The sequence below is a fragment of the Lytechinus pictus genome, chromosome 8 (assembly GCF_037042905.1).
Source record: "Lytechinus pictus isolate F3 Inbred chromosome 8, Lp3.0, whole genome shotgun sequence".
Classification (NCBI taxonomy): Eukaryota; Metazoa; Echinodermata; class Echinoidea; order Temnopleuroida; family Toxopneustidae; genus Lytechinus; species Lytechinus pictus.
In genome coordinates, this window is record NC_087252.1 from 26,296,138 (window position 1) to 26,309,020 (window position 12,883).

At 36.3% G+C, this 12,883-nt stretch overlaps 1 protein-coding gene across 1 annotated transcript in view; it reads right to left on the minus strand.

Moving 5' to 3' along the window:
• The window catches only part of LOC129266969 (uncharacterized), a 248,295-nt gene that overhangs the window by 172,928 nt on the left and 62,484 nt on the right, over positions 1–12,883 (minus strand). Inside the window, exons 48-61 of the mRNA XM_064104176.1 lie at positions 11,895–11,990; positions 11,018–11,182; positions 10,279–10,419; positions 9,118–9,219; positions 8,269–8,421; positions 7,102–7,236; positions 5,938–6,124; positions 5,638–5,741; positions 4,835–4,972; positions 4,290–4,388; positions 3,411–3,518; positions 2,383–2,544; positions 1,443–1,583; positions 228–326 (exon numbers count right to left, since the gene is read on the minus strand). Of these exons, the coding sequence (XP_063960246.1) occupies positions 228–326; positions 1,443–1,583; positions 2,383–2,544; positions 3,411–3,518; positions 4,290–4,388; positions 4,835–4,972; positions 5,638–5,741; positions 5,938–6,124; positions 7,102–7,236; positions 8,269–8,421; positions 9,118–9,219; positions 10,279–10,419; positions 11,018–11,182; positions 11,895–11,990 (1,830 nt within the window). The remainder of the gene's footprint in view (positions 1–227; positions 327–1,442; positions 1,584–2,382; positions 2,545–3,410; positions 3,519–4,289; positions 4,389–4,834; positions 4,973–5,637; positions 5,742–5,937; positions 6,125–7,101; positions 7,237–8,268; positions 8,422–9,117; positions 9,220–10,278; positions 10,420–11,017; positions 11,183–11,894; positions 11,991–12,883) is intronic.

The window sequence follows — 12,883 nt, forward strand, 5'->3', positions numbered from 1 at the left end:
AGACTAAAATGTTTTATAAAGGATTACTTTTTGCCCCAACAGTAAACACTACGTGTTTAGAGTCCGATTTCATGAAACAAATAATCAGTGATTTCCACTTACATCTGTTACAAGCTACAGAAATCCTTTGATCTAATTGGTTCAAAACAAATTAGCCAGTGAAAATTACTATTTACTTCATGAAACACTCCCCCATTAACATAGATGTTAACATTTCATGCAATTACCTTCTTCCTGGCAGATAATTCCAAGGTACTGCTCAGTACAGATACACACGCCCTCCACACAAGTGCCTCCATTAAGACAGGATGGTACACATTCATTATCTATAGAGGATATCAACAATACAATAATGTCATATGCTCCGTCCCTCGGATAGGACATTAAATGGAGGCCTCGTGCAGAGGAGAGTCACCACCTTTGCACGTTAAGAACCCACTGAACTATTCGAATAAGAGTAGGGGAAACCCCGGTGTAGTGGTCCACCTGCATTCCCCCAATAAGTTATATCGGGAGGAGTGACTTGCTGGTCACAGTTCTGTGTGCGCGACCTTCTAGGCGACCCAGATTGGCTGGCTCCTCCAAAAATGCGCCTTTGAATGTCTTTGACAGAAATATGGTGCTATACAAATGCTGTGCATCATCATCGTCATCATCATGTGCACTAGTCTGCACTTCAAAAGAGTTATCAGCCATCTTGCATATCATATCCCCATTTTTCTTGAAGTTTATTCCCTCCACGCAGGTGCCTCTATTGAGACAGAAAGGTACACATTCATTATCAATAGTAGATATCAACAATACAACAATGTTATATGCACTAGTTTGCAATTCAATAGAGTTATAAGCCATTTTGCACATCAAATCCCCATTTTTCTTGAAATTTGTTTTTACTTCATGACTTACTCAAGTCATGATGTTTAAGAATATTAAACCTTTCATTTGACTCACAACACAAGTGTGAATAATTTCAGGAAGGTCTCACATATAGGGGTTGGATGTGCGTACTCTAGAGAAAAATTGCTACTATAACTACTCTAATTATAACGATAATGATAATACTTATAAGAACAAAACTGGTAATAATGATAATTGCAATAACTGTAATAGACAAGATTATAATATCAATAATAATGATGGTAGCCCCCATCGCAATATTATATTTTCGAATTCTCAAACCATTGGCGACATTGATTAATTTACAGAAACTTCATCAATTACTTAATTAATTCACATGAAGTAGACACATTAATAAAACCAGCAAAGGAAAACTTATTTCAAGAAGCAATATCTACTTTCATAAAATATAAATCATTAGCATTATTACTCAGCTAATCTACAATTTCCTTTTTTTTTTAACCTGATGGTCAAAATGGTATATTTTTTCACAAAATACAAAAGATAGAAAGATTGAAAACAGGTATTCCACAGAATATACTTACATTCTATTGTAATGGTGATAGTCTGTGTACTCATGTCAACCTCACATGTATACAGGCCTTCATCCGACGCCTGGATTCCTCTGATATGAAGGGCTGTGGAACCTGGTCCTACAAACTCAGTGAAGACGTGGCTTGAAGCACCTGGGGTCATTTCACAAAGAGCTATATGTGATTACATGCTTAAATGCCAACAGACACATGATATTTCACACATAATCTCAGTGAAGAATATAAAGAAGAGGACTTCTCATAGGTGATATCTAACCAATGGGGTCATGGGTTTTTTTCTTTTGTGAAACACCCCCGGAAGTAATAAAATGACTGTATATAGATCAGGGGGGTGTTTCACAAAGATTTAAGTATGACTTAAATCGCACTTAAATGGCGACGCGTATCTGAAATGCAATGCGCAATCTAATTAAGATTAAGCAGTAGTACACGTCCTCTTCGCATGATCTGACCAATGCGATCATGCCTTTTATACCGCACGCAACTAGGCATTTAGGTGCAACTCTAAGTCATACTTAAATCTTTGTGAAACACCCCCAGGACTATGTAAATGGAGATTCATTCACTGGGGATATAGAGCCTAACTAAATCTTTTTCCCTCGTTATTTCATATGAATAAAAATGCTATGCTAATGTCTGTTTCTTTTGTTGCACATTAGTTTGAATATTTCCCATTTGAATTTCTTCATACATTATTTACTTGTATATTCTTTTAAAATGGAACATACATAAAATGAATAAAAAATGCTATATATAATTTTCTATCTCCAATCTCTGAGAAAATTAAGCACTATTGCAAAATAGCACGAAGAGACAGATGATAGATGTACAATATTTACTGTTTACATCACAGCCCTGCAATAAATTCAACATGATCAAGAAGACCATGTCAACAAGAAGACAATATCAGGATCTTACTATTACATCATACCTGCTGCAAGAGAAGGAACGATGTTTCCATCAGGTCCAATCCAAGCTGGCTGAGGATAAGACAATCTATCTGACAGGACTTCACACATAATCATGAGCTCATCACCAATCAGCGGCCTCCGATCAAAGTCTGTGGTGATGGTTATGTTGTACTCTGTGGCAACTGCATCAAGAAAATTGACAAGGGTAAGAATTTTACATTAGTTAAAATGTTTAGGTTCAGATACTGCAGTACAGTACTATAAAGTTTGAATTAGCACATTACACTGAGTAGCATCCAAAATGTCATGCATTTTGTTATTGTTTACCACATTGATTCACAGGGAGGGGCATATTCCCAAAATAACTTTTTTTTCATGAAGCAGAGATTTAGTTTTGACGATGTTCTTGCTCAACTTATAAGTGGAACATATATAATTGCTAAAAGAATAATTATTAGATTAAAATAAGCTTTTTATAAGAAATCTATTGTACAATGTTAAGCCTAAACAAAATTATTATCTCCCAGATTTTGAAGAAATAGTCTGATCTGCATTTTCATCCATCCATGGCTAAACTTCGCTAGTGAAGATTGGGACGATAATTGTTCATGAGATTCAAGATCTCTGATGACTAAAAAGTATAAATCTCATTTTCAAGAAAGAGTATGATCTGCATTTTCATCTATTCATGGCTGAACTTCGCTTGTGAAGATTGGGACGATAATTTCTCATGAGATACAAGATATCTGATGACTAAAAAGTATACGTCTTGAGAGACATACAATATTGTATGTTGCCTGCATGCAAGATCTGAACAGCGGCTACCTCTCCTAAGAAGGTGACCCCAAAGGTGGTAAGGATGAGTTACCCTTGACAAGGGGCCCTTGCTGTGTACTGACAGCCAGAGCCAGCCAAGCCCTGGACTCGTGTCGTCAGAGTCAGAGGGTTTGTCACGCCCTGAAGTAGTAGACAAGTCAACTACACACTACCCAACTGATCTGCATAAACATTATGCAATATTGCAGATGTATGAAATGCTTCAACTTACTTCTGCTTTCACAGTGTTGTCCTGTAAACCCTGGGAAACAGTAGCAGATGCTCCTGTCACACGTCCCTCCGTTGAGACAGAAAGGAAGGTAACAGACCTCTTGACCAACTACAGGTGTAAAACACATAAAGGATGACTATAAAGCAATGGGTGATTTCAAGTTCAGTGTTCACCTATTGGTGTTGGTGTTAAATCCATTTTTACATGTGCATAGCACCAAACATAAAATGATAAGTAAAAGGAATAAGTATGACTAAGTATTGAGCCATAGGTATTGTGACCTGTTTAATTTTTGTAAACTCAGAATAGATTTTGGAGGTAGGAGACGCATGCCGAATTGTGCTTCCAACACCAACACCGGACTTGAAATCACCCAATGGCTCATAACAAAGCTTAGCTACTGATTGCATGGTTGATTTGAAAGGTTGACTGCACATGATGGCTAACGTTATTATGCACACAAAATTAACTCTACAGTCACGCACTAAGCTACATGTACATGTATTCGCTAAGGGGCCTGGAACTCAAGTTTTAGAAAATGCGTTTTCAAGATCTCTTCATGCTATTGAGGATAACAATAATAGTAATAATAAAAATAAATAATGATAATAAAAATAAGATTTTTAATGAAAATAATGATAAAATAACAATAATAATAATAAAACATTATATAACAATTTTTGCTAACACAAATGCTGAAAAGCGCAAAAGTACACTAATAATAACCAGCAACAAATATTTTTGCGCAAACAGTAATAATGGCCGTGAAGTAAACTTAACTTAATCATCGTTTCTTTTTTTCAAGTTTGCCCACAATAACATGTATATTCATACAAATTGAATATATAATGAAGAATCTGAATCGACAGTATTAGCTACCTCTTATCTCGCAGATCTCCCCATCATAGCCATACTGGCACAGGCATTCACCTCCAATACATGTTCCTCCATTCAAGCAAGCTGGATAACAGCCTTCATCTATTATAAAGAGACATTCGAAAAAAAATGATGAATATAGAAATTAGAGAATTGCATAACTTTAAATATTATGGTACATTATAGAATGTGTTACTCATATAACAGATACTGACATTCATTTTAGAAATTTCTTTGAACTATCAATAAAATTGTTTGGCAAACTAAATACACCATTCAATGATAGTAGTAGTAGTAGTAGAAGTATTACATGTTGTAGGGGTGCTGGTACAAGGGCCTGGAACCAGTAAAAGTCAAGGGAATGGTCATAGATGTGAAAGATGACAAGTAAAATTTACCAATAAATGTGATATCGAGGGTGGCAGCGAAAGGTCTGGGTTTACATATTTAGTTGTAGTTGTAGCTGAAGTATTACTAGCAGTAGAAGTATTCATAGTAGTAGTAATTATTATAATACATGTAGTAATAGGAAGCTATTCTGACATTACCAATCAATGTGATATTGAGGGTAGCAGAAAGAGGCCTTGCTCTACAGGTATATATTCCTTGATCCGACTCAGTGGCACCAAGAATGATCAGTCTGGTAGCAGACAAGGAGATGCTCTCAGAGTATACACGACTTACTCCTAGAGAAAAACAGGATCATTTTGATAAATTAAAGAGAGTGTTAGGAAGTCAGGACTAAGATACACACACGTATATTCGCTTAAGCACAAGAATGACACTGGACCACTAATATTAGCATATCCATCACCCAAATTACTACATATATCAACTTCATAACACCAAACACCATAAGCTATATCACTACCCTCTCCATAACAATTAACACCATTCATACTGATACTAACACAGATCAATATCGACACCATAAAAGCCAATATCAACATTAATACCATCAACTTCATCAACAACGTCAAGCATTATCAAGCCAATATCACATTCATCAAAACTGCCACCAGCATCTCATGCACTACACCACCAAAATTAAAACTCACATCATTATCACCATCAAAACCAACACAAGCACAGCATCATGAACACCAACATCAACACCAACACCAGAGCCACACCTAACATCATCACCAACAATACATATCTAAAATTACCAAAAGCTTCAATTTAAAACATCAAAATGGAATCCAATATGATACAAATAGTTCCGCTGAGGTGTAGAAAGCCCAATAGATATCAAACTAATACCATTATTTATAAGCCCCACCATCAACACCACCATAAGCACCACACCACACAACAATAAGGTCCAACGCAAATAAATCTGCTTCCTCACCCGTTCCAATTGTTCGTGAAATAATAGGGCTACCATCGGGATGATACCAGATAGGGGATGTAGAAGTGTCAGCATCAACATCAACACCAACACCAGAACCACACCTAACATCATCACCAACAATACATATCTAAAATTACCAAAAGCTTCAATTTAAAACATCAAAATGGAATCCAATATGATACAAATAGTTCCGCTGAGGTGTAAAAAGCCCAATAGATATCAAACTAATACCATTATTTATAAGCCCCACCATCAACACCACCATAAGCACCACACCACACAACAATAAGGTCCAACGCAAATAAATCTGCTTCCTCACCCGTTCCAATTGTTCGTGAAATAATAGGGCTACCATCGGGATGATACCAGATAGGGGATGTAGAAGTGTCAGGTTGAGACATTTCGCAGATGAAGATAAGGTCTGCTCCTGGGGTGGGTGGCACGGTGAAATTTGATGTAATAATCACGTTGAACCTCGGTCCAGCTGAATAAAAAAATAATTAAAGATGATAAAAATCGATAGTCTAAATACTAAATAGCACTCAACTCTATAGTTTCAAAGTCAATGATCACATTGATAGAGCTGCCAACATGAACTACATGTAGAACATTTCAGCATTCTCAAAACACATAAAATTGAAACTTTTGAAATCAGTATTTTACATGAAACCATGATTTTTGGGGTACTAATTTACCGAAGTACCGAAGTGTGACGTCACTGTCATGACCAAGAACCGGCTGGTTATAAACAGAGCTGCAGCTGACGGTCGTCTATACACATTTGTATTTGCAAAAATTACCATCATTCTGAGGTTGCAAGCAATGAAATTCCGATAGCAGCCACTTTCTCCTATGAGAAACACGCTCCGGGTTCATTTGTTTAGAACCATGGCAACTGACGTCATCGCTTCGGTACTCTATAGCTGAATACAAATAATATTGATTGTAGGGTAAATACGATTAAGGCAGATGTTGATGGACGGAGCGAAAAAAAATGAAGTAAAAGAAAATTCCCATCCAGGAGCCCATTTTATCAAGATTAGCAATGGCATATTGTACAACGCCTACTTAGCTTGTTGTACGCGAGCAAATGGGAGGCTGAATGTCAAACATTCATACCTTTGCACACACGACGTACCATCCAAAACGTACCGTTGCATGGCTTTAGGATGTGACGTCACAATACGATACAATTTATTGTGCTCAGTAAAAATGAAGGTGCAATATGCATATAGCCTGCTGGCTAAATGCGCAATGCTGCCCAAGGTCCGGTCATGTTCGCTTGTGGGATTTTGCTTTTCGCTTCAATAGATTTGCTCCCTTTTCAAAGATTGTTTTTTAATATTTTCGCTAGATTCTGAGGCATTGTACAACACCTTCAACGCCTCGTTGAATAGAGCATCTTTCGGTCTGTTTGGGGATGGCTTCGCTGTTGTGACTGTAGTAAAAATGAATACTCACATTGAACAGTGATGTTGATTTCTTTGAAGCTGGTACCAAGGAGACAGAGATACGACCCAGAATCTACCGGTCTGATATTAGTCAGGACCAGGCGGACCGTGTTATCACTGATTGCCTCAGTGAAAAAAGTGGAATCTAGAAGTATGAAGAAGAGCAAAATGTGTTAGATAGAATTAGAACAAGAGGTGTTTCACAAAGATTTAAGATATAACTGTTACTTTGATGTGGACTTAAAGTCCTAGTTGCATGTAGTAAAATAGCATTACCACATGGTCAAATCATGTTAAGAGGATGTGTGCAACTGTGCGTTAGTCAACAAGACTGTGCATGACAGATCATGTATGCATCAGCATTTAAGCAAAACTCTAATTCACACTGTTTGTTTGTGAAACACCCCCCCCCAGATTTCAGTTGCAATTAAGTACATGTATTTATGTGTAATTTCCTTTTGGTATGTTTCCACACTATTTCATGAGTATTAACACAGCTTACTATTAGTAATAGTTCTATTATTAAATGAAAAGAAATAGAGATATGTTCCAGACAGGATTAGCTTATGCAAGGAATCCACTGGGCTGTCGCCAGTTTGCACCAGTTCGCGCCATTGCAAAGCGGCTGTGGCTCTGGTGTCGCCATAAAGGTGCCTAGTGGCATGCAGTGGCTCATGGTGCCTCCCAACTGGGGCGTGATGACGCGCAACTTGGCACCTTTTTGGCGACACGAGGTGCCACAGCCAGTTTGCATTGGCACGAACTGGAGCAAACTGGCGACACCCCAATGGATTCCTAGAATTAGAAAGAGAAGATCAAGATGGTGGATATGAAGAGAAGAAATTGGATAAGAATGATTAGATGATGAAAGATGATCATGAAGAAGATGAAGGAGAAGAAAAAGAAGAAGATGATGAGGAAAGGGGAGAAAGGAAGAAGAAGGGGATGATGATGGAGAAGCTGATCAAGAGATGACAATGGAAGAAGCAATGATGATGATCATGATGTTGATGTTGATGATGATGGAACAGAAAGTGACAAAGAATAAGAAGGCGACGAGAAAGATGATGAAGAAGAAGAGGAAGAACAAGGACAATACAAAAACAGAGAAGAAGATTAAGACAGAGAAGAATGAAATATGAAAATAAAAAAAACAAGAAGTTGTGGTTCTACTTACTGGGTGACCTTCGTTGGATGGCAAACCCTTCAGGGTGAAGCCATACCGGTGTGACGTCGGCACCCTGAACCTGACAGAGGAAACTCAGATCACTACCGATGGGTATCTCACCACTAGGTGTTGGTATGATGGTGATGGTATATTCCACTACCACTGAAAAAAGTGTTAATTATTGTGAATTATCATCTATGTTCATTGACCTAGACATAAATATTCATCTTATTGCTCAGTATGTGGAGCGTTGTGGCCCAGAGGATTAGTCTCCAGACTTTGAAACAGAGGGTCGTGGGTTAAATCCCAGCCATGGCGTAATTTCCTTTGACAAGAAATTTATCCACATGGTGTTGCACTCGACCCAGGTGAGGTGAATGGGTATCCGGTAGGATTTATTCCTTGAACGCTTTAGCGCCTATTAATATGGCGTCTCAGCTATGACCGGGGGATTAATATGATACCAAGTATCAAAGCGCAGTTGAGTATATGCACATAGTAACTGCGCTATATAAATGGACATATTATTATTATATTATTATGTTTAATAATTTTGTCTCTCTGTTCCCATTCATTTTTTTACCTTCTGTTTTTTTTCCATGTCACATAGTAAAATGGGATTGGTGTCTTATCAATCACATTCATTTTCATCAACCTATTCCCTACCGGAACAGGGTTGTCAGTGAACAAAGCCTATGCAATGTCCAGAATTCAGTAGTCAAAAGGTTAATACAATAATAACATACATTACAATAAAGTATAAGTAATTCCGGTAGAGTACCTTTAGTAGTGCACACTTAAGAAAATAAGTAGGAGAGATTAATATTTTAGATTATAAGAAATATGAAATGAATATACCTGGCTCTTCGCATCGTGGCCCCCTGAATCCAACAAGACATTGGCATTCTCCACCCTCACAAGAGCCTCCATTCAGACAAGGATCCAGCAGGCAGTCTGGTACTGTGTACCAATAGAAAATATGTATCAATGGCAATATCAATGATGAGAATAATAAATGCTATTTATTAGGCGCCATATCCATCTCGTAAGAGATGCTCAAGGAGCACAAGTGAAGGGGGGGGCAAACAAAAAAAAACATATAGAAAATCATTGTGAATAATTTGTTATAGAGGTAAGTTATTAGCTGAATCTTAAATGTTTCGACACACTTGCTATCTCGGATCTCTCATGGGAGGAAATTCCATAGCGAGGGACCCGCATAGATGAATGCCCTTCCCCCCCCCCCCACCTTGTTTTACATTTTGGAACTGAAGCCTATATTGTGTGTAGGTGTTAATGAGAACAGTGTTTTACAGTGGAGCAGAGCCATGAACTGAGTGATATACCAGCAAAGGAATTTTGAATTTGACAATGTAAAGGTTTAAGAACATGGGTGATATGGGTAAATTTGTTATGAAAGGTCACTATATGAGCACTATGAGAATAATAATAGCAAACAACAATGACAATTAATATCATAATCATGCTGCCTTGAAAATTCAAATCACCTGTGTACTTGCTTTTTCTGGAGCATTGCAAGATGTTTGAAATCAATTCCAAGTCAATTTAAGTCAAACAATTGATCATACTTCTTGTAATCAATTACAAATGTACTGTTGATCCCTGCTCTACTTCATGCTATAGAAAGCAATTATAAAATGGAAAGTGCTAGAATCAATTAATCGTTTTGAATTTGCAATATTTCTTTTCAACTTATGCAAAACAGTTTCTGGCAATACCCTTAGATGGAAACTTACGGACACATTCCACAGAATTACTTTACTTACAAGATTGAAGCCAGGCCAGAGATAGATTGCAAAAACGTCAATCGAGGGAACAGTATTATTAGAGTTTTATTATTATTATTATTTTTATTTTTTATTTTTTATTATTACTATTATTATTATTGTCATCATCAATACTTTCATTCCTTATGATTATCATGATTTTGCTGATTATTGTATATCATTTTGAAACTATTGAAAAATAAATAAATAAATAAACAATTGCTTTGTTTACCTGTAATGTAGAGGGTGTATGGAGCTGATTGCAAACCAACATTACAGAAGTAGCTTCCTTCATCAGTGGCCTGGACATTATTGATGACAAGACGCATGGTGTTAGATGAGACCTGGTCAACATAGATCCGATCAGAGACTCCTGAAAAAGAAAAGTAAGACCAAATTGAAGAATGTGTAAGTCCTTACAAACAAACATTTCTCTGTTGTGTAATTGCTAGATTACAACAGACTACATGTAGTAATGAATTTGACAAGCATTGCTGCCATACAACTCCAACACACCTTGTGCTCACTTTCTTAACAACAATAAAATTTTAGTGGTTTTACACATCCTCACACTAAATTTGAAATAACACTCCATTCATAAGCATTGATTTTATTTATGATAAAGAATAACATCAGGTGAAAGTAAAGCATCAGCTCTACTTGCAATTTCATTTCATTGCAAGTTTTGATAAAGTAATATTGATCTTAATCATTGACCATAATGGGAAAAGTAAAATAAACAGTTATTAAATTTGAAAAGGGAATATTTTAACTAAAAAGTGAGTAATTTTTTAGGGTACTAGGGCCCACGGCAGGGAGTGTTGTCATCAAATAGGACATAAAGAATTCATTGTAACTTTTTGTAAATTTTTGCTAATCAAAGATGCATATTTGCGAACTTTATTTCATTTTCCCCATCCCAGTTTAAACACAATTCTTTCTGAAAGGGGCATAATAGCTCTTAGACTCACCAGGTTGCTGCGGTAAGACCTGTTGCCCGTTTGGACCAGTCCAGACTGGATAGTTGAGAAGATTTGAACCTTGGACTTCACACAAAACGGTTATGTTCAGACCCTCGTAGACAATGCCTTCGTAGTCTGATGTGATGACGATCTGGAACACATTCTCTGTAGTCACTACGAGACATATTCAAGTATATCAAAGTTCAATTTTTTGTACATTTCCATAAAACCTTTTTTACAAATTACACGTTAAAGCACATAGAAAATCATAGCAAATATAATGTATTTACAAAGGATAAACAAACATAGAGAATACATGTACAAAATACATTACGAAAATGTGGTGGGTTGAAATAAGTCAGTCAAAAACTTAAAAGATTGACCCTATTGTAAATAAAATTATCATGAATAATAAAAAAAATATGTTCATTTATATAGCTCAGTTGAAATATTCATTTACTCTACTGCACTTGATACCATATTATTACCCGAGCTGCAGTTGAGCCGCCATATAGGAGATAAAGTATTCCAGGAATAAATCCTTCCACAACCCATTCACTTCACCTACATGTAGGTAAAGTACAGCACAATGTTGATTAATGCCTTGCCAATTGAAATTATTCTATAGCTGGGATTTGAACCCACATTCCTCTGTTTGAAAAGTCTTAAGTCTTATCCTGTTGGCCACAATGCTCCAAAAGTTTGAAACACAACAAACGAATTCATGAAATTAATTATAAATCATTTTATTATAATTATTGATGTATGTTTTTTTTTAAATTGCAATTCAGCCTTTGGCAATAATGAAATGTTCTCAATAAACCATTTCAATGCAGCAATGTGCAATCATTCTTCATGTACAGTCACACTAAAAGGTAATACTTACATTCTGTTTCACATAGTTCTCCAGTAAAGTCAAGAGGGCACAAGCAGCTGCCATCCTGACACTCTCCACCATTCAAACATTCACCAGGACAGCCAGCTGCTCAAGAACAAAAATATATAGAAGAATTTCTCAACTTAATAATTATGTTCTTTCTATGTACTACTAGTGTGGGTCGTGTGATCTAGTTGTTAGAGCATTGGACCCATAACCGTAAGGTTGTGAGTTCGAATCCCCCCTCTTACCAAACAGTAATTTATATATGGTCAGCCACTATGACTGATTAATTTAGACATAAAATGATTCACAGGTAATTGGTTATTTACCAGCTTAACATTATACCAGCAAAAAGCTGTACTGCCGAGTTCCTACAGGAGTTACCATAACAGTACCAGAAGTTAGATTTACTAACAATTTTAAGATGACACTTGAAGTTAACTGCATTGAATTTGAATTGAAACATTAAAATATACAATATCTATTTGCAGTTTTGATCTTAATTTCCATGCATTAGAGAAACACATGGATGTGATGTAGAAGCATGTATTGCAGCTCATAGTTTGTATGATGCATAAAAAGTTCCCCAATACAAAATACAACTACTAATAATTCATCAAAAACTAAAGAATTTTATCTACTTTGATTTCAGCATACTTTTCCAAATTACACAGTCACTTTGCATGATTACCTATTGTGACTTTCCCCTGCATCATCAACTGAAACTTCTCAGGCAAAAGTTTGGACAGATAATAAATTTCAACAATTTGTATCCGTTTTCACAAAGTTGTCATAACTTTTTTTGTACAAAAAGAAAAAAATATATATACATCTATTTTGTCCAAAAATGTTAAAAGATAGGTTGGGAAGTTTGAATAGGGTCACTCTCATAATGACAAACCAAGTTTATTGGGGTTTTCCCCTACTCATAATGATAATGATCAGCTTTTATATAAAAGTTCATGAAAATAATAGACAATAGATTAAGAAGACAT